Source organism: Anoplophora glabripennis, unplaced genomic scaffold, assembly GCF_000390285.2.
Source record: "Anoplophora glabripennis isolate ALB-LARVAE unplaced genomic scaffold, Agla_2.0 scaffold529, whole genome shotgun sequence".
In the NCBI taxonomy this organism is placed as follows: Eukaryota; Metazoa; Arthropoda; class Insecta; order Coleoptera; family Cerambycidae; genus Anoplophora; species Anoplophora glabripennis.
In genome coordinates this window covers 106,390-124,618 of record NW_019416645.1, presented here as the reverse complement: position 1 = coordinate 124,618, position 18,229 = coordinate 106,390, and the positions used below count along the sequence as shown (strand labels likewise).

Here is an 18,229-nt window from a genome sequence, read left to right as displayed (position 1 = left end):
CAATAATTTAATCTATTATCGAAATCTTGTTCATTTAGCGCCTGGTGCAAAACTATGTGGTAAGGATGTAATCTAAAAGTAAAAAACAACATATGCGTAAAAATAATATAATCAGAATAACACTGAATTGTGTATTTGAGAGTATGTGCTAAGATACTTGGAATAAGATAAAATTATTTACCTATAATCTTTCAAAATATTTCTAACAGTTGTTCGTGCTATTCCCAAGTCTAGAGACAATGTTCTAGTTCCTACATGTCTATCAAATTCTATGTAAGCCAAGACATTGATAATGTTTTCTTCGGTCCTTCCATTGCGACGCCTGCGACGTTTAGGACGACGAAAACTTCCAGTATCGCGTAATCGCTGTACCAAGCGCGGAAACATTCTTCTCCCGTAATGACGGCGATCTGGATACCGTGCCGCGTACTGTCTTGCAGCTATAGCTGCATTTTGAAAACACTCGAAATAAATCGCAATCATGTCAACGGCTTCATTATTTGTGAGAGGCATTTTGATTAAAAAGTACTCAAATTATACGCAATCAACAATATTAGGCTGCGTGTGACAAAAGTTTGACGTTACTTGGCAATATTTTTGTTAGGCGATTGTCGTGTCCATGGCCTACTACTTGCCTTCTTATCGAAAGCAACCGATGCATTTTTAAATGGGGATATATGAATTTTCCTGGTTTAGTATTTTTTTAAATAATTTGAGTTAGGAAAAAGATATTAAGATGCGGTTTGCGCAGGCTTATTGGTTGGTCATTTGTCTATTTTCTAGTCTAAAAAAAGTCATATCATCGCATTTAAATTTTTTGAGAAAATCCAATATTTTGGTTATAATATCGAATAACGCCCTCTATCGGCGGCCGTGTAGGTCGCAACTGTCATGATTACGAGAAACCTAAAAGCCCAAGAAATGCTCTTTTCAATGATACCAAATTTATCCAAATCCATTAAGCCGTTTCGAAGTTACAGGCATTTATTTAAAACAACATTCAAATACCCCCCACCACTTTATTTCGAAAGATAGAGAAAAATTGTTTTTACAAAAAATATTCGACTTTAAGTTAACATTAAAACGCAAATACTTTTTTGTTACATTCATTGGGGAAAATCGCGAGAAACGTAACTTTATGTAATTCAAGATGGTGGAAACGCCCACTGGCGGCCATCTTGGAAACTTGAAAATAATTTCCAGCATTTTCCCTTGCCCACTTTACCTATAAAATTTTTTACCGTAGCTCTCTACGATCATTAGTTTCTGAGATACAGCCGCTTACCTCGCTTATTTGCCCACCATGTACACAGAATATATTTTAACCGCGGATAGGTATAATTCGTTATTTTGCATAATAATTATAAATATTTACGGAGACTTTTATCTTTTAAAAATCTGTCCAATCACGTGTATCTGCATTTTGAGAACCGCCGTCTTCATTGAAGGTAATCCAAACTTAAAATATTTGTAGGTACACATTTAAGGTTTGCCTTGCAGGAAAAATATGTATATTTTATTAATGATGCATCTGGTAAAGTAATCCGCAAAAAAGACTGAACAAATAAATTGAGGAAATTACTTTCTCGCTCTGAACTAATTACATTTGCTTAAAAATATTTCAACATCAACGGCATGTGAAATGAGACTCCTTCCGAATACAAACAGCGCTTTGTTTCCAACTAGGAACAAGCCTATTGAATAACCACCTCCAGCGTGACACTCATGCAAACCGTATTCGTTTTTTCTGTGATGCAACCAAGGACATTTCTTTGTGCTTTCTCCTCTATATTGTATGGTGTCTCGCCTAAAATTAAAGACATTTAGATACACTGATAAAAATTTTATGTAAAATTACACACTAGGTCATTGGTTATTATGACGACTCAGTAGGTAATGTAAAATTACATCATACAAGAAAGTTACATTAAGCATGTAATTTTACACTTTTTGTGTAATTCACTCAAATTATAAATTTACATTATTGATATAATGTACATTTACGACACCTAAAGTGTAATTTTACTATGAGAAAACAAAGTGAGAAACTTTAAAGTTTAAATTAACGAAGACGGTAAAAATTAAAAATACGTACTTACCTATATGTAATATAAAGCATACTTTTTTAAATGACATCTTTATCCTTCATTGTTTAAATTTACAAATCTCGATAAATATTTATGTGTAGTTATATAGTTGCTTAAATTGAGCATCTGCAACAACCATTTAATTATTTAACTTTTACTTGTAAACAGGGAGAAATTTGTAGAGAACAATTTTGGAACGATATGTATTATGAATATTGTAATTGCTTTGAACTGAGAGAGTATAATTATATTTCCGCTGTGTAACATTCAAATTACAAACGAAAGTCCCACGTACCTTACGACTTTTCTTAGACAGAATTGTACGAGATACATTTTATCTAAAATTGTTTCGAAAATTGATTAAATCGAAACCTGAAAACCGGCGAGTTCTGACAGCAATAGAAATTAAAGACCGTTTTAAGGTAGTTATATCCCAAGTACAGAGTTCAAGTGGAAAACTTTCGAGCAAGTCTCATATTTGAGTCACGTTGTTTTGACAACTAGACCAGGGCGGACCTGTTTTGAGTTGGACGTGAGAGGGGCCGAGCAAATTTTTTCTGGATTACCTTCAGTACAACTCATAATAAAAGTGTAGATACCTAGATCCCGGGAGGCCCGGAACATTTTCAAAATTGCAAACATGTTTAAAACATTTAAAAAAATACCTATTTTTTACTTTTATCTTGCAACCTATACATTTTGGAAAAATATTGAAGAGGAAAAAAGTTTTAGAATTGAATTTTGCACAATATACTGTAAGTTAAAAATGTTTAAATTTATTACCGATGTTCCAAAATACTAATAATTGATGAAAATAAGGCAAAATAATCAAATTTTTTGGATAATTTTTTTAAAATATTTTAATTGCTCCGAGGGCATTCTAATTTTGGTAAAAAAAAAAACTTTAGAGTATAATAAAACAACACACCAAATTTCAATTAAAATCGGTTCGATAATTTTCGCAAAATAATTTTTTGAAAAAAATTTTCGAATTTTCAAAATGTTGCACAGCCTCAAATAAAGCATCTGTATAAATTTTTTCACATAGAAAATACCGCTTAGCCTTTCAAATGGTTTTTGAAAAATTGAAATCGGTTGATTAGGACGACCACAGTAAATTTTTAAAGTTAACACTTTTTTTTTATTTTTAAACAATTGGATTACATTTATCAATTTGTAATTTAGTTTTTTCAAAAATTATAATTTTAAAGTACCATTTTTTCTTAATTTTGTTGTATTTAACAAAAAAATTAATTTCCAAACAAAAATTTTTTTGATTTGTTTAAGCAAAAATCATTTAAATAATTGTAATAATTATAAATAGGTAAATACATTCATNTACTAAATTTTATTGAGATCGGTTAATAGATTCCGGAGATATAAACAAAAAAATCAATTTTTTTTAACAACTTTAACACCCTGTATCTCTAAAACGAGGCCGTTCTAGACCTATGTTTATAAGGCAAACACCTATTATTTTAAAGAGATCTATCTGCCCTCGAAGTTTCCTGCATAAAATTCGGACCACCCTGTATACGTAAACAAATTTTTTCATGGAAAAAATGCAAAATAGCACAGGGTAAAATATACAGTATATTTAATGCATAAATAATAAACTTTGTTCATAACAAAATATGTGCAAATTAGACCGTTGGTATTATGCTATTCGAATTTCTTGGCTCGCGAGACATCGGATTAAAAAAAAAGATCCAAATTGGTCCATTAGAAGCCGAGGTAATGCAATTTTTTTCGTACATTCTCATTTTGAAATTCCGAATTTAGTCTCGGAACGAAAGCCCCCTCCCCAACTTTTCGTGTTTTGAGTCACTTTTCGCGCGTGCGAGCGACAGCTTTTCCGATGATTTATCTACTTATGTTGCCGATAATCTATGGATATGAAATTTTTTTCCAATTGAGAACTCGGAAAAACGAAGCCACTGGATCAAAGATTATTACTGCTAAATTGTTCATAAATTAACGGTAAATGCTGATAAACTTTGACCGCTTATATCTCGGGAACCAATAAACGTAATTTAACTTTTTTTTTAAGAAGCGTCTTTCCGAGTAGGTACTTTAAAATTATAATTAAAAAGAAAACTAAATTGCAAATTGGTAAATGTCATCTAATTGTTTAAAAATAAAAAAAAGAGTTAACTTTAAAAATTTACTGTGGCCGTCCTAATCAACCGATTTCAATTTTTCAAAAACCATTTGAAACGTTGAGCGTCTTTTTCTGTGTAAAAATGTTTTCAAGTATCTAATTGCTTTATTTGAGGCTGTGCAACATTTTGAAAATTCGATTTTTTTTTCAAAATGAACGAGTTCTATTTGTGGTTAAAGTTTGATTCACTCGCACTGAAACACCCTGTATATTGCTGGAATGGTATGCCTGTCAGTGTATCAGATATTACCATAAAATGAAATAATGTGACAAAAAATTTAATTTTGTATTTTTACAAAAATCATTAAAGTGACATGAATCTGGCGGACAAAATACATAAATATATTACACATTTTTTTTCTTATACAAACTCCCCATTGCAATGACAAGTTACTATCCTGGAGAAACTGAAATATACGAGGTTAATCAAACCAACTACTATTGAAATTAATTTGCAGTGAAACTGAAAGTTGACTATTATCAAAAAGTACAGGTCTTTTTTTAAAAAAAAATAGGTTTCATATTTTGATTCCACAAGACTGCGTGATCTTATCAATAAAGGAGTAAATTGTAATAAAAAAGAAGTATAGATCATGGAATCTCATTTTTAATTTATTTGTAAATAATAATTTTTAATGGGAATTAAAACAGTAGATTCAGAATTGTGTTGCAAAAAACTTGCAACGAATCTGAATGTCAAATTGACTTTTTTTGTAATAACTCGGAAAACAAACAGAACTGTAGCACAAATAGACCAAGATACAAAAATTCATAAAATGTTGAGAAATGTAACAAAATGTACAAATTTTAGTTAATTACTTTCTTAATCGTAAAAATAATCCAATAATCCAATTAATTGTTGTCTGGATCTGGACCTATTTGTGGTTCATAGGATAAGTTTTTTTTCCCTCAAACGAGGTTTACACTAGGTATAAATTATTAGATAGTGAACCAAACTGTCATTCCTTCGTTCTCAAAGTGTTGAAGAGTACAAGTTGATAAGGGGGTTAATCTCTAATTTATTATGAATAAATAACTCGAGAAAATGGTTTTAAATGATTTATTAAAAAAATAAAAATGTCGCTACTTTATTTACACGATATACCCTAAAATTATATATACAAATTCTAAGCTAAAGTTGAATAAAGTAGGTAGTAGGAATAGAGTTCATTTTTTTCTGTAAAACTTACATTTTCTGAATAGGTTTGCGTAATAATATGTATTACATAGAAAATATGTCTATTCAAAAATAATTAAGCATAAATTAATAATAATTTGCTGCAGAATAAAAAGTATCGATAATAATGTTAATAGAATATATAACGTATTTAATTCTTATTATTAGATCTCTTTCGTAAATTTTGCTTATTTCAATGATTTTCATTTATTTACTAATTTATTTTATAATATAAATAATCGCGTGTTATTGGTCATATAACCAAATAGTGCTGAAAGCAACACGACACGCAAATATTTTAAATAGCAAATAGATTATGTGTTACTTTCATCTAAACTGTTTATAGTCTATTTTTCTTCCTTTAGACACACGTTCTTCAGTTTAAAATGTAAGATGAAGATACATTTCTTTTACACTATACCTACACTGATAATAAATATACACAAAATGACTAGCTTTTAAAACAGTTGTAACTATCAGTTAATGTCCCGCTAGTGACTACCTAACGGCCATGCCCCAGTCCTCCTTTATCATATCCGACGCCTTCTCCCCGATCATAATGACGGGCGCGTTGGTGTTGCCGCTCACTATGGTGGGCATGATGGAAGCGTCCACCACCCTCAAGCCTCCGATGCCGTACACCTTCAACCGGGCATCCACCACGGCGTCCGGGTCTGAAGCCGGGCCCATTTTGCAGGTGGAGGTGGGGTGGTAGATGGTGAAGGTAAAGTGGCGGATGGAACACTCCCAGTACTCGTCAGTGTCGAAGGCGTATTGTCTACAACCTAAAAAACGCGTTTAATAGCAATGATCGCTCTCATCCTCGTAGCAAGACTTTCTACTAACCGGGAAACGGTATCATGTGGGGCCTGGACTTGAACCTCTGGAACGCCTCGCTGGCGGAGACGTTCAGGGCTATCCTGATCCCCTCCGTCAACGTCTGGATATCCTCCTTGTGCGTGAAGTAATTTGGGTTGATGTCCGGGTATACCTCGGGGTTCTTCGACTTCAGCCTCACCCAGCCAGTACTCCTTGGCCTCAGAAGCAGGGGCAGGATGGTCCAGGTCTCGGCGTCCTTCAGGGGCTTGTAGACGGTGTTGTAGACGCTGTCGCGGAGTCCGGTGATCTTCCTAACCTGCTCCGGATCGGAATTTACGCTGCTCGGGGCGAAGTGGAACTGAATGTCAGGCCAGTTGCCTGACGAGGGGGCGTACTTGGTGTTGACGAACGCCAGACCTGAAATAAAATATCGGAAATTTTGGATGTATGTATATCATTTTCGTGTTTTTTTATAATCTAATGTTAATTTTAAATAATGTTTCCTGAAATTATTATTTTTATAAATTAAATACATCAAAACAAACCAAAAAAGGTTAAAAAAAATTATTTGTAAAACTGAAACTTTTATTGACATTACGAATCGCTTTATTAAACCTGACATTACTCGTTTATGAAAAAAGTTCGTATCATGAAAATATCGGCGAATTATTTTTTCTAATTAAAGGTAAAATTTCTACTCTCTATTTATATTTTAGGACGTCATAATTATTGTTAAAATATTCTATAAATTTTTTTGAGAAACAAAATGTAAAATAACAGTAGTTATTTTAAATTTTCTAGAATGTTTCGTTTTTGTTTTTAGAAAAGTATATTTATATTCTCGGAAATATCACAAGGCGTTGCAAGTAGTGATCGAGTTTTAAAATATCAGCTGGTGTCGAATTTCTTTAGTGATAAATAATTAATTTAAGATTCATCACTGCATCAAACGTATATATTGTTATGATATTGTGTGTGTGTGTGTGTGTGTGTGTGTGTACGAGAGTATATGTTAGCGCCAAAAAAATTTTATTGTTGTGATATCAATTTGGTTTTGGTGTATTGGTGGTTGTATACCTTCGCCCTACCTAGCTCTAGACTCCTCTCAGTAGTCGGTTCTATTCACTATATGCTTTAGCAAGAAACCACACACAATCACAGCTATAAATACAAAAGGGTTATTAATAAATGAATTTATTATTGTTTTGTTATCTATATGTCAAAATTTGTCAATAAAAACTGTTAAACACAATAGTCAATATTTTGAAGTATTTCACACTATTTACAAAACCTTAAACAAGATGTTATATCGATACGACCGTTATAATTAAATTTCATGTATGACTGGTTGCATACATTAAGACATTGACATTTTATCTTATAACTTCTTGTTTAACAACTGGTTATTTTTTTCTAAGATTAATATTTAATTTTACAAAGATTGGCCAATTTTGATTATGTCTGATATAGTTAAATAAATTTGTTTAATATGAAATTAGTGACTTGCTAAACTTTTTATATACTAACTTCTTACTTTTGAAAATCTGTATCAATCTATTTCGTATACGAATTTTACTTTTATTATAAAGGTACCTTTTATACGTATTATCGATAATGACTTGTCGACTGATTTCTCTCCTTTACTCTGCTTGATTGTTTTCCTTAATTCTTGTCTATCCTATCTCGCTTCCTTTCAGGAACCTGTCGACTATGCTGCTTTCTTACTGGTCTCCTAGTCCCTGCTACTGATATGCGGTTTTCTTACTGCTCTCCTGGATCCTGCTACTGATATTCCGTTTTCTTACTGGCCTCTGGAACCTGCTACTGCTATTCCGCGTTCTTTCTGTCTTCCTGGACCTTGTTTGTTGGTGCTCCGCTTGTCTCGTATTTCTTGGGTCACTTATTTTACCACTTGGAACTTTTAAATTCTTGATTTCTCCTACTTGAATCTTTTTACACTCTCTCGCTTATTAACTGCTTATATTTCTATAGGTTTTCTTTTCTTTCTTCAACAACTGTCGTTTTTCAAAATTATTTCTGTAACTAATCAATAATAATCTATTTTCTTTTTTTACTATTTTAATTTTTCTTTTCCTTCTAAAGGCCTTTCCACATATCTTTAAAGGTGCCATTTTCCTCTTGTAATTCACTTCACTTTACTTTCTCCTTTGCACTTCTACACCCTATTCTACTTTCTTTACAATCAATTTTGCCTTATACTTCAAAATATTTCTTATTTTCTAATATTATTTGACCTTTCTAGTGACTACTGAATTCCTTGTGGATCCCACTTTAAATTTGACATTTTTCTGACATATCCTTTTAATTAATCTATAAATTGTCTTTCGATTTTAATATCTTTTATTAACTCTTATTCTGCCTTATTTTTTTAACTATTTAATCAAAGTCTGGCATTTTAACTATTGTTTGCTATCTACCAATTCTACATTTTAATTAATTTCAATTATATTTTTCTTATAACATCTTGGCATATGCTCCAATTTAATAACATGATAATCAACTCAATAATAAATTTTGTAATAATCATTTCAACCATTGCCTTTACCGCTTTCTCTTTTAAATAAATATTTAATTTAAATTTTACTTTTCTCTCGTTAATCTGATTTCATCTCAATATATTTTTTTTATTTCACCGCCCATGCCTACATAATTCCTTTGACTTAAAGTAACTCAAGTAATTATCCCTTAAAGCTTGCCTTAACTAACACCCTCTATAAAAAAATCTTACATTTTTTCAAATTATATCTCGAAAAGAGAGCATTTTTGGACAAAAATTCATACGAAAAACATTTGTTTCTGTGTCTTCTGGAAAAAACGAATACAAAAAAATTGAAATTTGACGGAAACGTTTGATACAGACATAATTATGTTATCAAAATGTAAAAAATCTGAGAGGGATTTCACAAAAAGCATTTGTCGGCCTTAAAATATATGTAGCCTATGTACATTATTTAAAACAATCAAAATCTTGAGACCTTCTACGCCCAGGGAGGTTAAAGGTCCTTTTTCCCTAACAATGTACTCCATCGCCACCGCCATGGTTTGATATCGCTTCTTCGTAAAGGAAATTGGACTGTCCACGATAAAGGTAAACCCGCCCAGTCCCACGTGATCTTGCAGATTGTACCCCACCTTCAGATCGCTGTGCACTGGTATTTTGAACGATTCCAAATGTTCTCTGGGCCCTAAAAGCAAAACACCCCACGCTCATTATTACTAATTGTGGGAATTGTGGATTTTGCTCGGGGATCTTAAATCGAGCCCGCACGCTCCTTACCTATTCCGGACAGCATCAGTATATGCGGGCTGCCGATGGCACCCGCGCTGAGGATGATCTCTTTCCTGGCCTTCACGAAATGGGGCCTGTTGTTACGTATCATCTTCACCCCGTATGCTCGCTTCGTCTTCTGGTCGATCATCAGCTTGGTGACCTGCGAGTACATGGCTATGTGCAAGTTCCTTCTGTTCCTCACCGGCCTAAGAAATGCTTTGGCCGTGGAGCACCTGTTTCCTCTCCTTACAGTGCCTGGAATACCAGTTCTATTTTAAGATAAATGCAACTTCGCACACCGGGTGAACGGCATAATTAATTGTTGAATGTTATTTAGAAAATTAGAAATACAGGGTGTCTCATAATTAGCTGCCAACCCTGAACAGGCCGATTCTATGATCAAAACTAAGTAAAAAAGTTCATATGAACATGGGTCCGGAAATGCTTCCTAAGGGCACAGGGACCCATTGAAGAGGGAGGAATGGAAATCATTTTTTTGCAATATCTCTCAATCGCGTTGTGATAAATGAATGAAATTTGGTATACACAGCTAAATTTTGATGAGCAATTTGATGGACTAATCCATTTATTTCCACAAGGTCCATTGGGGTGGGTACGGGGGGGCCCTTGGTACTTTGCGTGTGTAACTTTTTCATCTTTGACTTTTTAACAAATTGGACAGCAAATTCCGTTTTCCCGAACTGTTTTACGTTAAAAAGGTACTCTTGTTTCAAATCGTTATCTTTAACGGTTTCTGAGAAAATCGCTCTTGAATTAATCCCACTTTGGTCAATTTCATAGTAATTTAAACAAAAAATAATAATAATAATTTAATACGTAATCAGTAATACACATTATTGATGTAGAACAATTATGATATGATGATTTGTTTATGGCTTTTGCGATGGTAATGCTGCGCGGCAGAACGCGAGTACGGCAGAAGGTTTCCAAACAGAAGGCTGACATCAAGGAGGACATTCCTCACTGTATTCCGCAATTTAGCTGCAACCGTCACTTTTCGAAGGGATCATAAGATGGAAACTTAATTTTGATAACAGACAACAAGCTATTTTAAAAACTGTTCAAAAAACCCTCCACCTTCTCTGATACAAAGTCTTGCCCTACGTGTAACACTTCTCGAAGCTATTAAGATGCTAAAACGGTTTTGACGAATTTCATTGGCTGCATCATTGATACGCTGCAGCAATTCCTCACGGGTATCGACTTCGGTGGCGTAAACTTTTTGATTTAGATATCCCCAGAAAAAGAAGTCCAGCGGGGTTAGGTCGGGAGAACGCGGCGGCCAAGCTACCGGTCCGTGCCTCCCTATCCACCGTCCAGCGAAATTTTCGTTTAGGAAATTTAGAACATTGCGACCACTATGTGCCGGGGCTCCATCGTGTTGAAAAAACATGTTACGTCGTAAATTTAGAGGCAGATCATCGAGAATTTGGGGAAGATTTTCTTGAAGTAAGTTTAAATAAAGATTTGAATTGAGACGTTGTGGAATTTCAATAGGTCCAATCAGAGTGTCGTGAATTATTCCCGCCCATAAATTTATGGAAAACCGTTGCTGGAAGTTTGTTCTCCGAACAACATGTGGGTTCTCTTCTTCCCAATAATGAGAATTATGAAAATTTAATTTTCCATTTCGGGTAAAAGTAGCTTCGTCACACCACAAAATTTTGGAAGCTTGCTCGTTGTCCAGCGACAAAATCCAGCGACAAAATTGCATACGTGGCGCAAAATCTTCTGGTATCAAGCCATGTACACGTCGATAGTGATAGGCATGTAGACCTTGTCGCTTTAATATTCTTCCAACCTGAAATGTTAGTAGCACATCTAATCAATTCTGTTAAGGAAATCTTTAAGATATGTAGTACCGTTGGCCGAGGAACATTTATTTGCCTTGAAATGTTCCGTATGCTAGTCGTAGGATCTTGTTCAATAGCGTCAAGGACCTCCGCTTCCCTATTAATCCTGGGACGTCCTTGACCCGGTGCCTTTCGAAAAGTGGCGGTTGCAGCTAAGTTGCGGAATACCGTAGGGAATGTCCTCCTTGATGGCAGCCTTCGGTTTGGAAACCTTCTCCCGTACTCGCGTTCTGCCGCTGCAGCATTACCATCGCAAAAGCCATAAATAAATATCATATCAACTAACTCTTGTCCCGTAAACTCTTCCATTTTTTTCGCTTAGAACTATTAAATTGGCAATCGGGTTGACAATACTTTGACATAAGAATACCTTGATAATTTTGTTTAAATTACTATGAAATTGACCAAAGTGGGATTAATTCAAGAGCGATTTTCTCAGAAACCGTTAAAGATAACGATTTGAAACAAGAGTACCTTTTTAACGTAAAACAGTTCGGGAAAACGGAATTTGCTGTCCAATTTGTTAAAAAGTCAAAGATGAAAAAGTTACACACGCAAAGTACCAAGGGCCCCCCCGTACCCACCCCAATGGACCTTGTGGAAATAAATGGATTAGTCCATCAAATTGCTCATCAAAATTTAGCTGTGTATACCAAATTTCATTCATTTATCACAACGCGATTGAGAGATATTGCAAAAAAATGATTTCCATTCCTCCCTCTTCAATGGGTCCCTGTGCCCTTAGGAAGCATTTCCGGACCCATGTTCATATGAACTTTTTTACTTAGTTTTGATCATAGAATCGGCCTGTTCAGGGTTGGCAGCTAATTATGAGACACCCTGTATTTACGTAAATATTCCCTAATTAGTTATAATTTAAGAGGTCTGAATAACACTGGCATAGTTGATCTATGTTTTATATTAAAGTTTTATATTAAAAAATCGGGCATTTTATTTAATGGATTATTCCTGTTTTTCTCAACCAAAGTATTAATTACAATAAATTCTACCTTTGTTGATTGTTTACCTTGAGCCAGCATAAACCCAGTTTGGTGCCGCCCGTTGCAATCCCTTACTTGGTATCCCAACTCTTTACCCGCTTGAAGGAAAGCTATGGACAATGGCGTCCTCCACGGCGACTCCTGCACCGTCAGGTACCCTCCGGTGGAGTGGTAGGGCGTTTTGGCCAAGTAAGGGTTCCTGTTGTCCTCGGACTTGAGGAAGTATGGCAGCACGTCGTCAAAGGACCACCCCGGGTTGCCTTGGTGCTCCCAATAGTCGTAGTCCAGCTTATTCCCGCGGACGTAGATCATGGCGTTGAGGACGCTGGATCCGCCAAGGACCTGCCAACGTTCAACCCTACTACGTGCCGTTAAAACTTATTTTATTTTAGAAAAAGTCACCACACCTTCCCTCTGGGCCAGTTGCAGCGGTCCCCCACCATCGCCAGGCAGTAGGGGGACTCCCCTGGGGGCGACGTCTGGTACATCCAGTCGAACTGTGACATCTGCATGTACCCGCTCAGCGACGGGATGTCCGATATCTCGTTCTCGTCGCCGCCGGCTTCTATAAGCAGGACGGTCCAATTGGTCACCTCCGACAGCCTAGAGGCCACCACCGCTCCCGCTGAACCGCCTCCGATCACTATGAAGTCGTACTCGGGACGCACCTACAAAAAAATACTTATGTAAAAAACGATCACAGTTGTATACTCGTACCTATATTAGTATAAAGATAAAGATAGGATGGTTGATAGCAGAACGAATACGAATATATTTTTTCTTCAAGCGTATAATAATACTTATATTATATAGTGCAACACCTCCTTTAGAAGCAGCCTATTGTTTAACTAGTACAAATATTTTTCATTTTTTAACTAGTAAAAAAATGTAACAATGTGTAGGTAAGTATCCTAGCAACGAATTAAAGATTCAAGAAGCTTTGACGTTTCATTAAGTGTCAGTTGAAATTTGATGTCGCGTCGGGTCGTTTTTAAAATGTCTGAAGAAATGCAGTGCACACCACCAGAATTACTGGAAATTGCAAATACATCAGTGGCAACACTTATACCAACAAAGTCGAGAAAAATTTATGAAAATGCTTATGATAAATTCATAAATTGGGCAAAAGAAAATAATGCACATATTTATTCAGAAAATGTGATGATAGCATATTTTACAAGATTATCCAGAACACTGAAAAGTTCAACTTTATGGGCGCAATATTCAATGGTAAAATCTAAATTAAACATAGAACACAATGTAAATATTGAGAAATATTCAAAATTAATTACATTTTTGAAACGACAAGGTGAAAATTATAAACCAAAAAAGTCGAAAGTTTTGTCTAAAAAAGAATTTGACGAATTCCTGAATAAAGCACCTGATGATAAATATTTAGCAACCAAGGTATGTACTTTTTAAATTATAGGTAGATATATATTTAACCTTTTTATATTTGTAATACAAAATTTTGTTATAATTTGTAAACTTCAAGTTATTTTATAGTATCCATTACGAGAATAATAAACAATTTTCGGAAATAAAGATAGCTCATTGGAAGAATGTTGTAAAAACTCATAAATATAGATGTCTTAAAATTACGTCATGTTTTAGAATTTCCTTGCATTTTCCAACTTTTTTTATTGTTACAAAATTAATAATTCTATATTTTTTAGGTTGCACTAATATTTGGAGTCACAGGAGCTTGTAGATGCGATGAACTCATTCAAGTAAAAGTTAATGATGTAAAAGATTTGGGAAATATAATATTAGTAAATATTCCCAATACAAAAACTAAAAAACATCGTTCATTTACCATAATTGGAGAGTTTTATTTAAATTTATACAGAAAATATGCTACTCTTCGGCCAAAAGACATAACTTTTGATAGATTTTTTATTAAATATCAAAATGGCCATTGTCATCGTGTTGTAATGGGCATACATAAAATTTCAAAAGTGCCAAAAGATGTTGCATCATTTTTAAGGTTGCCAAATCCACATGAATATACGGGGCATTGCCTTAGAAGAACCTCGGCAACTATCTTAGTTGATAATGGTGGAGACATTACAACCCTAAAGCGACATGGTGGATGGAAATCTACCAGCGTCGCTGAAGGATACATTGAAGATTCTGTAAACAATAAGAAACAGATAGCGATGAAAATATTAAACCCATTAGAGTATAATGAACCAAGTACATCAAGCGAAACTGTAAATATTGATCCTGAAAATAATTTAATCGAAGACTTTTCTGTTAATAATGGTACAATTGTTAACACTGAAACTGAGAACCTTATTACAAGTAACGTATTCAACGACAGAACTGTAAACTTTGAAAAAAAGACAGCCAGCAGCGCTTTAAATATCAACAACTGTACCATACAAAATTGCACATTTAATATTCATGTTAATAAATAAAGTTTGATGATAGACATGTAGGTAATTTAGATGTTTATTCGTTTAATTCAAATTAAAGAAAAATAATTGTTACATTTGTTTTTTTATTCATGAATAAAGTGGTTAAAACTGTCATGTTTAATTAATCAATAAAATGTATAAAATGTATAAAATAAATAGTATTACCTACCTACTGATTTTATTTTGTGCTGAGATTGAACATCGCGTTATCCGCTATAAATTTTCAAAATTAGTAATTTTTTATATTCACGCTTGAAGAAAAAATAGTATATGTCACTCGGAGTGGAAGGCTCATTATGTGTTTTGCCCAATTTGCTCAGCCTCGGCTAACGCCTCGGCGAGCAAACTTTTGGGCTCAACACAATGATCGCCTTCTACTCCTAGTAACATAATATACTATTTTTGTTCTGTATTTATTATGACGTCACACTTTATACTACAGGTTAAATAAATTCACTTGTGCCCTATCGGAGAATACGTAGAACCTTCATAAATGTTTGCAATTAGTACCGTCGACTGAAAATCTTAGCGCAATATTAATTATTCGTTTATAATGAACAATGACAAACCGTTACGTTTACACTGGAGATAATGCGATCGCCGATAGGTTGAATAGAATGTGAAAAATTACAGTAATTACTGTTTTCTATTTTCAAAGTAAAGTAAATTTAATTGTTGGTTCCTTGTTATTGATATTATCTAGATAAAAAGGTATGTAATTCTTCAATGGGAAAAGGCCAAATTGCAAAAATTTCGTCTACATGTGTTGATAAAATTCATTATTTAATTGAAAATATGTAGTTTTTATACATAAACTCAGTTACAGCATTATTGTATATCATGTACTTAAATTATTTGTATCTGTCAAATTGTTATATCATTTTCTAATTTATTTTTGATAACATTCAGTTTTATCTACTAGGACTTAGTACAATAGACTCGCCATTAAATGACTAGTATTTGAATTATTTAAAAGTTTTTCCACTAGATGTTTACTATTTCCGATGTATGAATCAGAATGCGCCAATAAAAGTTTGACGATTTCCAATAAATATTTTGCCTTGTTTAAAATTAACGGAAATAGCTATTTCTTGAAGCAATATCACGCTTATGAATTTTTAGTAAATCATAAAAGTGCAGGGGTTTACTATAATGCGAATTTAAAATTTTTCTCTCATTATAGCAAATATATGTTTGATGGTTTTGCTTTGACACTTGGTGAATTCATTTATATTCTCCGTAACTTTTAAATATACCTACTTTACTAAAATTTGACACGGGGTTCCTTTCCGAACAGCTAAATGTGAATATGGTTTATTTATTTACTTAAAACATACAAGTCACTAAAAGCCTATATTTCATTTAAAGAAATTGCAAAGTTTTTTGTTATTTTTTTTAATTTTATAAAAAGAAACAAACCCGACTAGATTTGATCATTTTTTATTCAAATAATTTACCAAATTTTAATTCAAACTATTCCCATAACTTTTACCTATTATCTATAAATTTATATTTCACGATTTTAGCAGATTTAGTGTGCCTATTCAGCACATATTTGTCAACAATGTGAGAAATTATTTACTTTGTGACCAGCAATTGTGCAGAAAATTGTGTTTTACATTATAAAAGTGATTCTTGGAATATTGTCTGGAAAAAAAAAACCGACCTGCATATACAGTTGCATTGGGCCATTGGGCAATAAATCTCACCCGTTGACAAGTGGTCGACAAATTGCCCGGCAGTGCAGTGCATCAATCCGGAATTTGGTGTGATTCAGATAATTTTAATTTATTATAGGCACCTTCTATTAATCATTGATATTACAATTGCGAAAGGGAGAAATAATATTATTACAACATGGCATTTTGGAGACCTTTTGAAACGGAACAAAACGAAATTTACCATCAGTATAATTAAATCGTTTGAGGACATAATAATAATTAAAATATGTTGTTGGCCAAATGAACATATTAATAGAAATTTTCTACACATTATATACGAATTATTATAATTTTTTACCTTCATCAGAAAACTTTTTTAGAGACGCCTATGAAACTCATTAAATTTTATTGCTAGCCGTTTTTTACATGTTCAACTGACTTCGGAAAGACTATAGTACGATGCGCAAACCTTTACGCCACGCGAGTTACCCGTGCTGACCTTTCTTACCGAGCTTATATACTTAGCATTTTGAAATATACAGTTGCCCCTTGTGGTTATAAATATTCATACTGAAATTAGTCAAAAGGTCATGACAGCAACTAATAATTTGCTTCCATTAAAATATAGGGTATACATAGATATGAATGTACATTGTACAAACTTACCAAAAATTCATATAATGGAGACTCAGATATAATAAATAAATAATATATTATTTCTGAGTCTCCATTATATGAAATGTTGGCATTTTTAGAAGAATTACCAAAAACAATAAAACCATCTTCATTACGGTATTTTATTCTCAATGCAAGATGAAGCAAAATGTAAATAACAATGTTAATATTACAAATTATACATATTGTATGAATTTGCGACTATCGGGACAAAACATTACACATTTACCATTTTTCCCAAATTGGCACAATTTGATACATTTAATTTTGCAGTAAGAATTTTTGAGCAAGTAGGTAATGAATTATTGAAATAGATTTTACCAGAAAACGGCTCATGCTATTAAAATCTAACAAGAGTAGATACCTTTTTTTTATGAAAAATATGATAATTTTTAATATCTTTGGTTCAGGAAGTAGAAAAAAAAAATGTAAAATTTGCCCCATGATCCCGCATGTTCTTAGGCCCCTGTAACAAATTTTGATTTATATATTATACCGACTATTAAGCATATAAATAGTAATACAACCCCAAAATTTCGTGATTTAATAATATTTAACCGTTTTGAAGTTATGAGTTAGGGGCCGCCACTGACAAAAACTCTACTAAGGTTTTCATCATATTTCGACATGTCTTATATACTCTCCAATTTTGAGTACGTATTTCGTTAACACCTTGTATATAAATTATTGTTAATGGTGTTCCAATTTTGTAACTGCTAAAAATGGAAAAACTCATCACTTACGTGTCTTACGTTCGTAGGATGCGTTTCAGGATCTACGGACAGATACCTCATGTAAGCCAAACCGGCGGCGAAGATCGGCACCAGCCCTATAATCGTCAAAGGGTTGGCAGTTAGGCCCACTGCGAGGTTGGCTACTTGTCCTATAGCCGCCAACATCGACATTTTTAACGCTGCAATACTGCACACTAGATTATATATTTAACACGGGATATTTGCACTGGAGAAACGAGACAATAACGCTTTTGCTCACATCCACATCCCCATATTTATTTCCTGGTTCAATATCTTGGGGGTGTAGTTCCTTATGGTGACCTTCTTC

The 18,229-nt window shown here is 33.7% G+C and overlaps 2 protein-coding genes across 2 annotated transcripts in view; one reads left to right on the top strand and one right to left on the bottom strand.

Annotated features, from left to right (window-relative positions):
- LOC108909647 (flotillin-2) overlaps nt 1-18,229 on the top strand; it is a 309,055-nt gene that overhangs the window by 184,683 nt on the left and 106,143 nt on the right. The window lies entirely within an intron of this gene.
- On the bottom strand, nt 5,528-18,144 carry LOC108909640 (glucose dehydrogenase [FAD, quinone]). Its single transcript, XM_018714027.2, has 7 exons — nt 17,911-18,144; nt 12,819-13,079; nt 12,438-12,753; nt 9,543-9,791; nt 9,241-9,450; nt 6,272-6,661; nt 5,528-6,210 (listed from the first exon to the last, which is right to left on the bottom strand). The coding sequence occupies exons 1-7, from the start codon at nt 18,070-18,072 to the stop codon at nt 5,924-5,926; spliced, it is 1,875 nt and encodes a 624-aa protein (XP_018569543.1). The 5' UTR covers nt 18,073-18,144; the 3' UTR covers nt 5,528-5,923.

Bases quoted from the DNA above. Each gene is read 5' to 3' on its own strand.
- LOC108909640 (XM_018714027.2), bottom strand. From the start codon at position 18,072: ATGTCGATGTTGGCGGCTATAGGACAAGTAGCCAACCTCGCAGTGGGC. The intron at 9,792-12,437 runs GTAAACAATCAA...CTGGTATTCCAG, and splicing joins TGGGTTTATGCTGGCTCAAG to GCACTGTAAGGAGAGGAAAC. The intron at 6,211-6,271 runs GTTAGTAGAAAG...CGCGTTTTTTAG, and splicing joins CCACATGATACCGTTTCCCG to GTTGTAGACAATACGCCTTC.